The 15,040-nt window shown below is 49.8% G+C and overlaps 1 protein-coding gene across 2 annotated transcripts in view; it reads right to left on the bottom strand.

Annotated features, from left to right (window-relative positions):
* Nucleotides 1-15,040, bottom strand: part of LOC134429410 (mitogen-activated protein kinase kinase kinase 3-like) — an 82,482-nt gene that overhangs the window by 26,291 nt on the left and 41,151 nt on the right. The window contains exons 4-7 of one of the 2 annotated variants that reach the window (XM_063176685.1): nucleotides 8,107-8,150; nucleotides 7,032-7,131; nucleotides 1,777-1,866; nucleotides 124-235 (exon numbers count right to left, since the gene is read on the bottom strand). In XM_063176685.1, coding sequence (XP_063032755.1) covers nucleotides 124-235; nucleotides 1,777-1,866; nucleotides 7,032-7,131; nucleotides 8,107-8,150 — 346 coding nt within the window. Of the gene's footprint in view, nucleotides 1-123; nucleotides 236-1,752; nucleotides 1,867-7,031; nucleotides 7,132-8,106; nucleotides 8,151-15,040 lie in introns of both variants that reach the window. The other variant, XM_063176604.1, reaches the window with a different exon arrangement.

The following is a 15,040-nucleotide window of genomic DNA, read 5'->3' on the forward strand; positions in this document are numbered from 1 at the left end:
GGGTCACTCTGGGGGACATCAGGGTAGCCATCCAGGCTGGGGTTGTGACAAAGAAACAGGGAGAGGGTGGTGGCCAGGCTGAAGCAGCACAGAGCTCCCCAGGGAGTGCTGAGTCTCACTGACCTGTGGAATATTTGCGCGTCCTCTCCGAGTCTTTGTACAGGGATCCCATGATATCACCCATGGATCTGGAGATCCTCATCTCATGCTGCTTGCTGTTGTTGGGCTGCAGGAGCTGGTGATCAGACAAAGGGAATGATCAGAATTGGCCAGAGCCCTGTGGACACACCATGTGAAACCCTGCATTTGGCTCCCTGTGACCCTATTACCCAAGAACTATGAAAAAAAAAAAAAAGGAAAGAAAGAAGACATGCACGTAATCTAGAGTGATCCAAAAACCATTCACAAACAATTCACATCTGCTAATAAAACAGTCTAGTAAGATTAAGCTCTCACAGATAATGGCAAATACAGATATTTGACATAAAAGACCATTCCTGCACTCCATCATCTCCAGATAAGTACAGAGACTGATCACTGGACTGAAAACATTGCAATCCCAAAATCAGCACCTCTCCTCTGTGCTCCCTAGACTCCAGTGGCAGCTGAGGCACTGCAGAGGTTCCTCTGCACCAGGGCAGAGGAACAGAGAGGGGAAGGTCAGGGAAAACAGGTAAGGGAAGAGCAAAGGAAAGCATATCCAGCTGGTAACCTGGTAGTGGCCAGGTTTTACTAAGATCCTAAGACCACACATTACAGTGAACTGTGATTTTATGGTAATTTGATGTATGACCTCAGAACTGTGTGCTCTCACACACAGGAGCATGGCCACATGCTGCAGGACCTGCTCCCAAGGGCAGGCAGGGATTCACCTGGCTCCTCTGCTCCCAGCAGCTGACTTGCAGTACTGCTGTGCTCCCACAAATTGCCCTGTTTCCACCCAGGGTTTAGGAAACCCCAACTCAAGGCTTAGTTTCCCCTGGGTTTCCTTAGTTTCCCTCTGCACCCTGCACTTCCCAAGCCTCTCAAAAGGAGTGGAGAAGCTCCAAGGGCTGTGAGTACCCACACAAGAATGGGGATAAGTGAGTTTCAAGACTCCCAATCTCTCCAGTACTTCTAGGAAATAAAAAGAAGAAACAAGAGTTGCAACATCTACAAATCCCTTGCTCTACAGCCCGTGCTTGGGGCAGCACGACATGTGCTTTGGCAAGACACTCTGTGCAAGCAAGGTCAGGCTAACAGGCTTAACTGCAAAACCACTGAGCTCAGGAAAAAACTAACAAGTAAATAAAGATGGAAAAAACCCAGACAGTTCTGCATGAGACTGAAGGATTCTCCAGTTTGCTCTCCCAGCTTTTAGCACGGCTGCAGCACGAGGAGGGAACAGTCCCCAGGCTGCTATCCAGCATGGCAAGGGCCAGGGCATCACCCTGAACACAGAGGAGAGGTGAAAAGGAATGGTGGCAGCATCTCTAAAAGGAAAGAAAGCAAGCACAAGGAGTCCTCTCAGCTTTGAGGGTTAGCCTGGTGTTTAACCCTTCACAGGATGCAGGAGCCAGAGGGAGCTGAGCTCAGCCTCTGGGCTGCTATCACAGGAACATTTCTGAGCAGCTGAGCCAGAGCAGGGCTGACCCCTCTCATAACCAGCCTGCCCTCTGCTCTGCACCATCAGGAGACTCCTCTCCACTCCCCAGCAGAATAACAAGGCATCTCAGGCTGCACACAAAGGAGCAGAGAGGGTGAAGGGCTCACGTTCGCTTTCTTTGGAGCGCTCACAAGGATCCGCAGGCTCTTCAGGGAAGGGCTCAGCTCCAACTGTTCCATGGCTTTGTCCAAATCTTCCTGGGATTTCAGTGGCATCAGGAGCTGGAAGGGATTAAACAAACACCACAGGATGGCAATGTCACACTTTTGGGTAAACAGGAGGCAGATTCCTACAGGGAGCAGCCTGGGAATCAGGGGATGAGGGAGGAACCCAAGGAAGTGATGGAAAACGGGGCCCCCCTGCCCTCCAGCTTGCTGAGCTCTAATATTTTCTTCCAATACCTCATTTACCAAGGAACAGATGCAGAAAAAACTCACAACAAACAACATCTGCAAGGAGAAAGCTTAAAGGTCACACCAGCAATCCAGTGTGGGAAAAGGAGAGGTCTGGGATGAAACCTTGGGCTTGCTGCCTGCTGCTCTGGAGCTGCTCTGATTCTGCAGCAGGACCTGCTGCTACCCAGTCCCAAAACAACCCCACAGGTTCTTGCTGAGCTGATGCTCATGCAGTGGTGCTCCAAGACACCAATGAGTTGCACCCAAGGATTTACTCTGGCAGATGCTTTGTGCCCTGCCCCACTGCTGCAGCCTATGTTCCTGCACACTGACACAGCTCCCTAGTGTCTGGCCATCAGGTGAAACCAGGGAACATCCCACAAATAAAAGCCTTTTTCCTTTTGATGTGAAAGGTGTGCATTGCTCTCCTTCCAAGAACCACTTCTTTCACTCCCAGCAGAACAAATTCAGCTTCTGAATTTTACAAATTCTGAATTTGTAAGAACAGAGAACTACACAGTGCTGTGTCTGTCAGGCAGCAAAAAGTGCTGATGTTTTCCTGGGAAATGGCAGAGTATGGCCCTCATACCTCCACGGGGAATGTGACCCTCCCAACCTTGCTGTGTGGTGTACCATGTCCTGCAGACAGCCTGCAAAGCCTCCAACACCCAACACAGCTGCACTTCAGAGGAGCTCTGTGGCCTTCTGCTGCCCTGGGCTAAGATTAAAAGCACAACTTCTTGCCCCTCATTCCAGGATATTCTGCCTAATCTCACAGCAAACAGGCCTCAGCCTCTGCAGGCTGCCTGGGGCACTGGATCCAGCACAGCACATGTTATTCTCATGCCTGTGCCAAAGTACACTGTAACTGCACTGACCAAAGGCACCGAGCAGCCACAGCTCCCAGCAGGCTCTCACTGGGAGCCACAGCTTCCCAGAACTCCTGAAAGGTGGCTCAGCCCTCTGGGTGATCAGAGCTCCTGCCACCAGCCACAGCAAACCCACCTCAGAGCAGCTGCCACACAAGGTGACACTCACAAGCCAAGTGGGACAGCCTGTTTGATCCCAGGGTGTTGCCAAGGGTTTGGCTGGTGGCCTGCAGGCAAATACAGCTCAGACTGGGAGCTCCTGGCCTTGGGGCCAAAAACCCCAGAGATATCTGGGGTACAGCTCAGACTGTGAGCTCCTGTGGCCAAGAACCCCAGAGATATCTGGGGTACAGCTCAGACTGTGAGCTCCTGTGGCCAAGAACCCCAGGGATACCCTGGGGTACAGCTCAGACTGGGAGCTCCTGGCCTTGGGGCCAAGAACCCCAGGGATATCCTAGGGTACAGCTCAGACTGTGAGCTCCTGGCCTTGGGGCCAAGAACCCCAGATATCCTGGGGTGCACTGGGAAGAGCCCTTGCAGCAGGCCAGGGAAGGATCCTGCCCCTCTCCCAGCCCTGTGAGGCACATCTGGAGTGCAGTGCCCAGCTCTGGACTCCAGAGAGAGAGTCAGAGGAGCTCCTGCAGCAGGGCCAGCTGAGGCTGCAGGGAGATGAAGGGATTGGAGCATCTCTCTTATGAGGGAAGGCTGAAGGAGCTGGAGCTGTTCAGGCTCAAGAGGAGATGCTGAGAGGGGTCCCCACCCCTGTCTGTGCCTGTCTGCAGGGAGGGCTCAGAGCAGGGCCCAGGCCCAGCAATGGCACAGGAGGAATGGGCAGGAATGATCCCAGAAGTTCCCCCTGGACATGAGGCAGAATTTCTTCCCTGTGCAGTGACCATACCCTGAACAGATTGCCCAGAGAGGCTGTGGGGTCTCCCTCCCTGGGGATATTCCAGAGCCATCCAGACACAATCCTGTGCTTCTCTCTCTTCTTGTCCCTGCTTAGTAAGGGAGATTGGACCACATAACCCTCTGTGGTGCCTTCCAACCTGACCCATTCTGTGATCCCGTGATTTCCTCTCATCCTTCACTCATATTTGAGTGAACAACCTGCATTCCCCACAGATATCAAAGATGGTACTGAGTATGTCTCCTAAGTGCAGTGCTCAGCCTGCTCCCTTAAGCAGCAGAGGTGGAAAGATTCCCTTGGGGCACTGCTCAACCCTCCTGAGGTCCACAAAGGCTCTGCCTCAGGCAGACCAGGCTCCTCCTCTACACACCCCCAGACAGAGCTGAGAGTGGTGGAGAGCTGCTCTCCCTTGCTTCACCACCAAGCAGAATTTGAGCCCCACCGCTCACCCATCCCTTCCCTGAGCTCCTCACAAGTGTTCAGAGCAATCCCCCAGCTGCTGCTCTGAACAGAATGTTCTGTAGGTCACTGCATCTCCCTCCAACATCACAACATGAACATGTTTGCATGCCTCCTTCAGAGGAGCCAAAAACATCAGGGAGAAATTGCCCTCTTGTAAAAGGGACTGCAGCCAGTATTTAGCTTGGCTTTACCTATTACCCATATCTGGCAAGAAAATTCTGCTCCATTTGGCTTCCAGACTGTGGCACATGTGGATATCAGGAACAGGTATCTGCTGGGCATGAAACTCAAAACAGAACTCACGCAGACCATGGAAGTAACTGCCAGTGGATTTCCAGAAACTGGGTTTATTTGATCTAAAGACTGAGTAGCTGTGATTAACAGCAAAGTTTACCTACATAGAAGTTGCACAAACAGAGCTTATGGGATTTTTTTTCTTGCTTTTAAATAATATCCTCCCCTGGAGCCTGATGTTTTAGTGGGGGACTTGATGGTCTCTCTAGTGCAGGATGAAAAAGTGAGGGCAAAGGCTGAGGTTTCACCAACTACAGCAGCACTGTCAGACCTCACTCTGTAAGACACCACAGAAAACCAAAGAATTGTAGGAAACAGGGTTGGGGAAAAATCTGAGAGGTCAATTAGTTCATCTTCCTGCCCAATGCAGGACCAACTGGCACCAACAATGCTCGACAAATGTTTGTTAAATGTGCTTTTATCTGCTCCCTCCCCCCATAATGGCGCCTCTGCCATTTCCCCAGGCTTTAACTCCCCCTAAGCTCCCAGAATGATGCTGAGGGGCAGCCTTGGAGGTCAGAAGAGAAGAGGTGGCACATTGTTCAGTGAACTTCTGCCCAAGGTCACACCACAAGCTGTGTCTGTGCTGCCGCTGGCCAGGCCAGGCTTTGCTGCTCATCCTCGGAAAGATGAGCCCAGCCTAGAACTGACACAGCCATGCCCCATGGGGGACACCCATGGCCAGGCCCTGCTGTTATCTGCAGCAGCCCCAGGCTGCTGATTCCATGGTCCCACCAGGATGTGATTCATGTGTGCCCCTGCTCCACCCAGCTGGCATGCTCATCCCACTGAGCCTGGCCCCAGGACACCTCCTCCACCAGGACAGGGATTGCCACTCACTGAGATTCTGCAGGGCCCTGCTGACCTCAGTCTGAATCTGCTCTACAAGGTGCCACTGCAAGAGAGGGGTCTGATGGCAGCAAAGAATTAATGCCCACCTCCCCTGGAGCATAAAGGCAGGGTGAAATATTTAAGTGCAATGAGTCTGTGGTCATGTTCCATCTGAAACCTGCAGTCATGACACCCAAAACCCTGACCCAGGAGCCAGACCCTGGGGCGTCACCACGTGTGCACGTAGGCTATGCCCTCAAAGGAAAAAGACTTTCATTTGTGGGATGTTCCCTGGTTTATTGTGTTTCCAGAACAACAACCCTGAGTTACTGCTCCTCACACATCTTCCCAAAGCTGTGGGTTCTCATGAGGTGGAACTTTTAGGTGTAGGAAAACAAAGCACTGCCCTAAGGAATCAAGAGTACCCAAAGGCCTGCTCATGGCCCTGCAATGTGCTGTGCACATGCCCAGAAAGGATGGGATAAAATGCATTATTGAAGCTTCTGTTTGCTGTTGTTGGAAAGAAATCCTCTTCCAGTGGGAAGAAACCTGGAATGAAATGAGTCATTCCTGGAGAATTCAATGGCAGGCTTTTCCCAGGAGGCTGTCAAAGAATGCCCAAGATTAGAAACCTGACTGCATTCAATGGCAAAACCCAGTGGACACTTTGGTATCATGAGGTACCTATTGTAAAAGAATAGGAATTCTCTTTGTGGAGCAAATCTCTATTGAAACAGAAGGGAGAAAATAATAAATGGGGGGGGGGGGGGAAGAAGAAAGGTCTCTTCAAGACCTCTCTCTCCATTCATACTTTAATCAAGTCTCATCTGCAATTAATACTTGAACAGGCCAGCTGCCAGGGCAGATCCAAAAGGATTTAAAAGCCCACCTCTTTGCCATTTGGCTCTCTCCTCCTTCCCAAAAGCCAAACCCACCCTGGGAGCCTAGTGGCTGCAGATGCCTCACAGCAAAACACAGCACACCAAAAGAGATGCCAAGGATTTCCCCCTTCTGCTAACAGCCCTCAGCAGGACCCTCCTTCCACACACACTGCTGGGCTCAAAAGTGGGAAAAACACAGAGGCCTATGTGGTGAATGATGGAGGAGAAAGCCCTCCTAGCCTTAAAATGCAAGGCTTGCACAGGGAGGGTTTCTTGGCTGCTTTCATGTGGCCACAGGGGCTGCTGGAGGAATGCTCAGTGATGCACATTTCAGTGCAGACCCAGCCACAAGAACGTGCTCGTCGTGCTGGGGGTTTGGGTGAGACAAATCAGGGCTGGAGAAAAGAACACTGTGAGCAGCACTGTCCCTCCTGCTCTGCACTTCACGCTCCTGCAACTGCCCCCAGGTGGGGAGGCTGCACATCCCTGATGGAGTGAGTGAGGGGGAAAGACAATGTTCCTCACTTGGAGTCATTCTGACAAAGGAAAGTCGGGCCTTGGAGGCTGAGAATGCATCTGAGCTGTGTTCAGACAACAGCTCTTGTGCACTCACTAGCTGGGAACCACAAAATAAGGTTATTTTCCTTCACATCCAAGTAAAACACAAAATCAGGGCCTTCAGAACAAAGCACTGCTCAATTCTGAAGCTGACAGCAGGCACCCCAAAAGCAGAGAGGAGAAGAGTACCTCATTGTTCACACAGACCAAGTCCATCGTCTGCCCAAAAGCGTCCGTGACCTTCTGCACCACCTCCTTGAACCTGACTGGTCTTGGAAACTGGATAATCCTGTACACACAAACAAATACAACAGTCTCAGTTTAGCAGAAGCATACTGGAATTTGGGGTTTGACTGACAGAACAGAAGAAAGGACTTGTGTTTCATCACAAAGCATGAAGACTGCTCCTTGCCTTTACTCTCACAGAAACGCTGCTCCTCTGCTGTGCCCAAGAGGGGACCTGACAACTCTGCAAGAATATCTACCAAAAATCTTTGGGCAGTTCCTCTGCTCCTCCCTCCAATGTGAGTACAGGTGGGAAAAAAGGAAGTCCAGCAGGGTTCCATTGGAGAAAACCCAAATCAGGCAATGGTCAGTGATTTATCATCTGTTTTCAGCAAGAAGCTCTGAACAGGAAGTGGGGACTCATCCTGTGTCTCTCCTGTACCATCACACACACACCTCTATAGGTACTCACAGCAGGTACAGTCTAACCCTAAAATAACACTACTTCAATTTTCTTTGGCTTCAACATGCACCTTGGACCATCAGCCTGTGTCCTGCCCTGTCCCAGTCACCAAGCAGAGGTGATTCCATGAAAATGTCAAGCAGGGAAGGGCGGACAAGCTTTAACTCCCAGCCCTATTTTTATGGGACCCATGCCCAAAATCTGGTTATCTTAAGTAAGTGTCATGGACTGCTAATCAAAGGACACATTTCTGTAGAGTTCCAGCTCCTCTGTGGTTCAGCAGGACTCAAGAATTAACAAGAGAAAAGGATCCAAGTGTGTGCACCCAATGTCCCTGGTAAAAGAGGCATTTAATGATTTCCAGCTTGGAACAATTCTGTCTGCCTGCAAATCCCAGAAGCTTCTTGAGGCAAATGGGATGATGAGGCAGGGCTCTTGCTTATAAAAGTGCAGCTGATTTTAGGGGAATGAATCCTGCTGTGAGCTCAGCTGCAGCTGGCTGAAGTCAGCAGGACAGTGCTGGGTGGAAAAGGTAATTTTTCCCTGTGTTCACAGGGGACTGGTGTAGGTACCTACCTTTTCTCTCCTTCATATTCAAACTTGATCCTGACATTTCGTTGCTGAAAGAAAAAGCAGAGAATGGTGAGAATGGTCCCAAAGTGCATCCTGGACTGACCCATAGATCTAAAGCTGATAGGAATTCTCAGGGAGACTCTCCTAACTCTGTAAGAGTTTATCTGGTTTACTTAGGCCAAGCTGCCTGGTGGATCCACAGCCTTTGGGGACACTCCACATTGCTGAGGAATGTGCTTGCCAAAAAATAAGTTCTTCTGTAAGCAAGAAGACACTCACCTCTACAACTGTTAGTTTTAATAAAACTAATTAATAAAGCTGAAAATTGATCTGAACTCTTGGGAGCAAGGCACTATTATCAGAGGCCAATATGGCAGGTGTCTGATGCCTGTCCACCTTCAGTGCTCCCCATGGTTTCAGCCCAGTACTTTTCTGCTGGAAACCCAAAATCCAAAGCTCAGAGGATGTTTACTAGAATACAGGAATACTTGGGGTGAAGAATTAAGAAGTAAAAGCAAGCATTCTCTAATGGAAGTGAAGACAATCTAAAATTTTAAAGCCAACAGTGCTGGGATGGTTGAAGGGCTGGTTGCTATTTTGTCGGGACCGACAAAACGCGAAGTGTATCAGGCCCAACACACAATGCACAGCCAATGCCCCCCCTGAACTGACCCACTGCTTTGGTTGAAGGGCTGGTTGCTATTTTGTGAGGACCTATAAAATGCAAAGTGTGTCAGGCCCAATACAAAATGCAGCAAATGCCCCCACCCCGAACTGACCCACTGCTCACCTCAAGAGAAACCACAAAATTTGCCCAAGGAAGAGCCAGTGGAATCACAGGCACACTGAGCACACAGCTGTGCAGGAACCAGTAGAAACCACTTCTCCCATCCTCTATTTGTGCATATTTAGCAGCAATCAAGACCACAAGGAGCTTTTTCATTCCTTCAGCTTCTCAGGCAAGTCTGAGCCAAGCATCCCTCTAGCATCCCTTAGATCATTCCAGGACTTTCTGACGGTCTCCAACACAGATCAAACCCCTCTTTACTCCCCAGACCAGGTCTAGTCAGCCCACTTAACCAGCATTTTCCTCCCCACAGTGCCCACTAGCCTCCTCAAACAGCTCTCTTCCCATGCAGAGAGGAGTGCTGGCCACCTCCCTCCGAGGTGTAACCCCAGGGAGGGCTCGGTCCCATCTCGCAGGGATAACTCCCAGCTGGGTGGGTGACAGCCCTTCCTGAGCACTGCACTTATCTCTGGGCCTGGGCTGCCAGTGTGTGAAGGCACACTTTCCATCCTCTCAGAGGGAAAGCAGAGCTGCAGTGGAACAGCTTTGTTCCCAATGAGGAAAAGGAGCTGGAGCGGCGCCCTCGCGTTTGTTTTTCAACCGACAGCTCCTCGAGTTCTGCAAACACCCACTGAAATTCAGGAAGTCCAGGCTGGAGGCAATTCTGTTGAAAAGCTTAAACAGATTCAGGGTAAACAGGCTGGATCACCCAAAATGCATCCCTGTTATCTCTGCTCGTGGCATTTTCTGTGCTTCCGGAAGGGCTGGGAAGAGCCAGCGCTGGGACAGTCACCAATGCAGCACTCCAGCAGTGATACAGGCCTGTGCTAAACAGGCACTTACATCACATCTCTGGCTAGAGCCAGTCCTCCAGACCCACAAAGTCTGGAGAGTCTCCAGGTTCATTTGCAGAACCAGGCCCAACTTGTAAAAATACCAGATTAATTCTAAACCAGTCCGAAATTGCAAAGGAGAAGAGATGATCATAACCAACCTAGTGCTGAAGGTTCAAATCATTCTGGAGAGACAGGCAAATACAGGTGAGATTGGGATCTTGGATTATTTGGGCTGGAAAAGAAAAGATACAGGCTCTTTCATGCCAATTTTTATTTCCACATGCCTCTCTGAGCAGGCCTGGCTGGTTTATTCCTCCTGAATGCTGGCAATAAATTGGCCAGTGTGGGTTCACTGACTATAACACCACAAAACCTTTCTCCAAAGAAAGAGAGATAAAAAAAAAAAAAAAAAGAAAAAAATCAGGGCAAGGAACTTTTGAGGTTTCTCCTTACAAAGAGCAGGACGTGGAAGGGGAAGAGCTCACACAGCTCTGGCCTCACTGCAGGAAACCTTTCAAAACACAGGTTTCACTTTCAGCACAGCCCCAAACACTGCACGGAGCTGGGATGCAGCACACACTGCCTTGGTTGTGCTGAGCAGCACAGATTTCACAGACAAACAAGTTTTGAAAAACAGCTTGTGGCTGGAAAATGTCAGAACACTTGTCTAAAGCTCCAGAGAGAGAAGAAAATGAAAAAAAATGAGCCACGACCCTGCTGCATCCTTTTCTTCTACATCAACAACAAGGCTGATGTGCCGTGGCCCGGTGCCAGCAGAAGGACGCCAGCTGCCCCACACTGCTCTGCTCTGCCTCTGAGCAGAGCTACAAACACACTGCCTGCAACAGGGAAATGAAAACCCACTTCATTTCTTAATTAGATAACATTTTTCTTTAATATGAAACACAGTAACCTCTTGCCTCCCTCCAAGAAACCAAGACCTTTAGCTCGCAAGCATTTGGAAGAGGGATAAATTCATATTTATCAGTCTGAGAAGTTGATTACAGTTTAATTTTTCAGGCTTCCCTTGGCTTGCTCATGTTTTTGACCTACAGCTCAAGCTGAATTCATCACTGCTATCAGCAACAAATACTTTTTTCCTTTTTTAAAGAAAAAAAAAAAAAAAGAGTGGGCAGTGCCCAAAGTACTAGGAAATCTCAGGGGATGCAAAGCACTTCCTAAATGCTGGAGCAGGCTGTGATTTTTTACACCCATGGAAGTCTGGTTTGCAGCAACTGGTTTAAGATTACACAGGGAGCCTGGGGCACTGCCAAGTGCTGGAGCAGAACCTCGTGTGAGTCTGCACCCAACACCTCAAATGAACAACCAGGGGGAATGCAGGACCAGCACCTTCCACATCAGGAACTCAACACAGCGTGCAAATGTTGAGCAGAAAGAGGTGTGGGCGGTGGAAGCTGCTGGGTCCTACTCACTTTTGCAATTTTGTGAAGAATGTGACTCCCCTTGCACAATCCAGGTTGAATTATTCACTGTCCCTGCCATCAGGTGTCACATGAGGTCAAGGGCAGCCCTGATCTCCTCCAATCAAGAGGTCCTCAGTGGGGGTAGGAGAACAAGCTGAGACAGCCAAAGGCTTGTGTTAAATACAGTGCAGGAGAGGGGTAAGGACAGCCCCAGGCACCAGCCTTAAACCCTGGCAGAACATTTAAACAATACTTTACCTGAGCTCTGGCAGAGCATTTAAACAATATTTTCACCAGCACTGTGAGAGCTCAGGCAGGTAATGGAGCAAACAAGGGAAACTGAGGCACAAAGACAGGAAGGGTTTTGGTTAAGGGTGTGAAGAGAAAGCCCAGCCTGGGGAGGAGAAGGCTCCATGGAGACCTTCTTGCAACATTTCAATATATAAAAGAGGCTTTATAAAATGGAGAGAGACTTTTTACCAGGTCCTGTAGCGACTGGATGAAGGCAACAGTTTTCAACATCAAGAGGCTAGATTGAGGCTGGATATAAGGAAGAAATTTTCTACCACTGGGTTGCTATACACTGGCACAGGTTGCCAGAAAAGCTGTGGGTGCACCATCCCTGGACGTGTTCAAGGCCAGGCTGGATTGAGCAATGTGATCTAGTCCACAGCAGACAGCCTTGCCTTTAAAACCCTTCCCAGCTCAAACCATTCTGTGGTTCACTCTCTGGGGCAGCACAGGGGTAGAGGGAAGCACAGAATGAAGGTGTTTGCCCCTGGGCTGTGAGCACTGAGCAGTTTTACCTCTCTGTGTGTGTTTCACAGAGGAGCCCACGGCCCCGCTGGCGCCTGCAGACCCCGCTGCGACACAAACAAAACCAGCGACAGCCCTGACAGGAAATACCACAGCCATTCCCTTCGTTTCTACAATAATTTCTCCTCCAAAATACTTGTGCTGGCATTTCCTCCAGCCCTGCAAACAAATGGGATTTTACTCCTTCTTGCCATATTCCTCCGAAAGGAAAAAGCAAAGCCGCTGCCGTGGCCACAGAGCCATCACCATCCTTCCAGGCTTTCCTTGAGGTATTTTTGGCTCTTTCCTCAAAATTTTGGATTTTACAGAGAAAAGACCACAACTGCCAAGCTTCAGAGAAGGAATTCAGAGGGGAGAAAGGGGGCAACTGCTTTTGCCTTTTGGCTGAGGTCCATGTACCCCAGCAAGCCGGGCCAAGCTTGGCCCTCAGAGCTGGAGCAACGGCCCTGTGTGCTGGTTTAGATTAAGGAAAACGTTGGAAAAAAACGGAAAAAGTGTTTCCAAACGAGGTGAATCATGATCTTATACAGAGATCCCTGAAGAGCTGACTGCTGTTTGTAATAAAAGCACACACGGAGAGCAGGAAAACAAGCAGCTAGTCCTAAAATGGAAGCGGCTCTGGAAGAGCAGAAGATGCTGAGCACTCTCTCTGCTGAACTGCCAGGGGGTTGCTCAAATTGGGGTACAGATCCAAGCTGAGCCTGTGGAGAAGGCTGTCTAATGGCAGAGGCAGGCCCTGCACCTCCATGCCTGTCTGTGTCACCGAAAAAACTAAACTGCCACTCTGGAAAATCCCAAACTAGCTCAAATTCAAAGATTCCCCCTGTCACGTCCTCTCCTCCTCCTAAACTCTGCTGCCATCAGAAACAGTGCTCTGTCCAGACCCCACTTCTGTGGCTTGTTTTAGACCTGCTCCTGTCAAACCTAACCAGAGCACAGCTTTGCCCATGCTGAGACATCACCAGGATGGGGCCTTTAGAGCACTTCTTCCACCCAAACCCACAGCTGCCTCCCAAACCAACTGGGACAAAGCCTCTGACTTCAGCATTAACCCTTCTGTGGTCAGGAAGGCAGGAAAAATCATCGCAAGGGGCCTCCTATTCCCTTTGGTGCTGCTCATTCCAGCCTTGCTCATACCCACCCACAAGATTTCGGGCACTTATTTTGCCTCAGTTTCCCGCCTGGGTAACACAGGGGCAATGAAATACACTCGCTTTTGTGGGTGTATTTCATTGCCCACACAGGGACAATGAAATATACCCACTTTTGCATGCCACAGGGTAATCAGAGGGTTTGTTTTCACTTCTGTCATTTTCTACTCGCTGGATTAGGAAACAACGAGAAAACCCCGCGGAACCGCGCTCGAGTCACTCCCTTCGCACAAAGCCACAAAGCAGTGGGATTCCTCCTCGACTCCTGGCTCTGGCTGAGAGGAATCAGCACCACAGGGCCAGGCTGGGGGGACTCCTACACTTCCCCAAGGTGCAGCTCGTTTGCATCAGCCCAGCCCTCAGTTCTTACACACCAGACAGCTGGAGCGCAGCCCCGACCACAGGAGATGAGTAACGCACAGCACTGGGAATTATCTGCACAGAACCCCCCCACACTGGGTTATTCAGCAATCAGACAGAAAGCAGTTTGTCTGGCACTGCCCCTTCATCATTGCAGGGGGAGAAGGCACAATATATCCCAGTCCCTCCGGATCCTTGCAGCTTTTTTTCCTCTGAAAGCACCTGAGCAGCTCAGAGGACAGTGATGATGTCTAGAAGGTTCACTGCTGCCTGTTGCAGACATTTCTGTTTCAGACAGCAGCAGAAATCACAGGCTTCAAAGTGTTTATCTAAAGCCACCCACCTGGCAGGGAACAGCCTTTTTCCAGCTGGATTTCTCACTGGTATCACCCTCTTCACACCCAAGTCAGCTCCATGTGCAGACATGGGAAAGCCTCTTAAATCCTTGGGACTCCACTGCCTCTGCCATCTCCAGCCAAGGCTTTCCCAGTCAGTGATTTGCCCCCTTGTTTCTGCCTCCTAGGTGGGGAAATCCCTGCAGATCCCCTCATAGAAACTCCCATCTTCCCCCGTCCACACCAAATCCTCCAGGTGATAAAGCCCAACACCTTTGTAGGCTGCTCAGAAACCCACAGAGAGCCCTACAGAATGAGCTGCATTTTACTGGAGTTACCAGCAAGCCTTGTCTTGCATCCAGCTTGCCAAGGAGAACAGTCCAGAGGTAATTTACTAAAAGAATGACTTTTAGGACAGTGTGACATTTGATGTACATGGGGAAACATTTCCTACAAACATTTAATTGCCGTGGGAGAACTTTCCATGGTGATTAAGGTGGCAGAGGAGCTGCTGGCTGTCACTGGCTGTGACAGAGGCCCACTGACAAGCAGCTTCATTCTGCCAGTTGCCAAGTGCTATTTATAGAAATGAATGGATGTGCACATAAATAGATCCAAAATAAATGCTAATTTAATTGCTCTTTTCTCCCTCCATCCTTTTGTTCAGGATTTCCTAATTATTCGGGGTTTCCCTTCTTATTCCACTCGTCTTTTTCCTTAATGAACACAACGCTGATCTTCATTCTCCTGTTTCCTTCTTCCCCTCTTCAGACACATTTCTATGAGCAAATTCCCTTGTTCAGTCTGAGAGACAGCCTGGAAGGGCTCCTTCCAGCCATGCCAGAGGATGCACAAGGAATAACAGAGTTATCCTATAACAGAATCACTCTGTTATTAAAGGAGGAACAGAGGAATACCAGTGCAGAAGCTGCACCAGGAATAATGTCAGAAGGATCCCTCTGCTCCCAAAGAACAGCTCTGCTTTACCTCACACAGGGAAAGAAAAGGGTTTCCATGGCTGTCCCTATAATTCCCACAAGGCAGAGAGGCAGGACACAAGGCAGTGGCTGCCACACCTGACCAGGATTCAGGGAATTCCAGCTCAGGCATCACATCTGCTGCCAGCTACCTGGGAATTCAAGGGAGGAAAATAAGCCACCCTGTTCTGTTCTGATTTCCAGCCAGTTCTGCCACGAGGCACTGCACATTCAGAAACTCAGCCTTTACC

Source organism: Melospiza melodia, chromosome 1 (assembly GCF_035770615.1).
Source record: "Melospiza melodia melodia isolate bMelMel2 chromosome 1, bMelMel2.pri, whole genome shotgun sequence".
NCBI lineage: Eukaryota > Metazoa > Chordata > Aves > Passeriformes > Passerellidae > Melospiza > Melospiza melodia.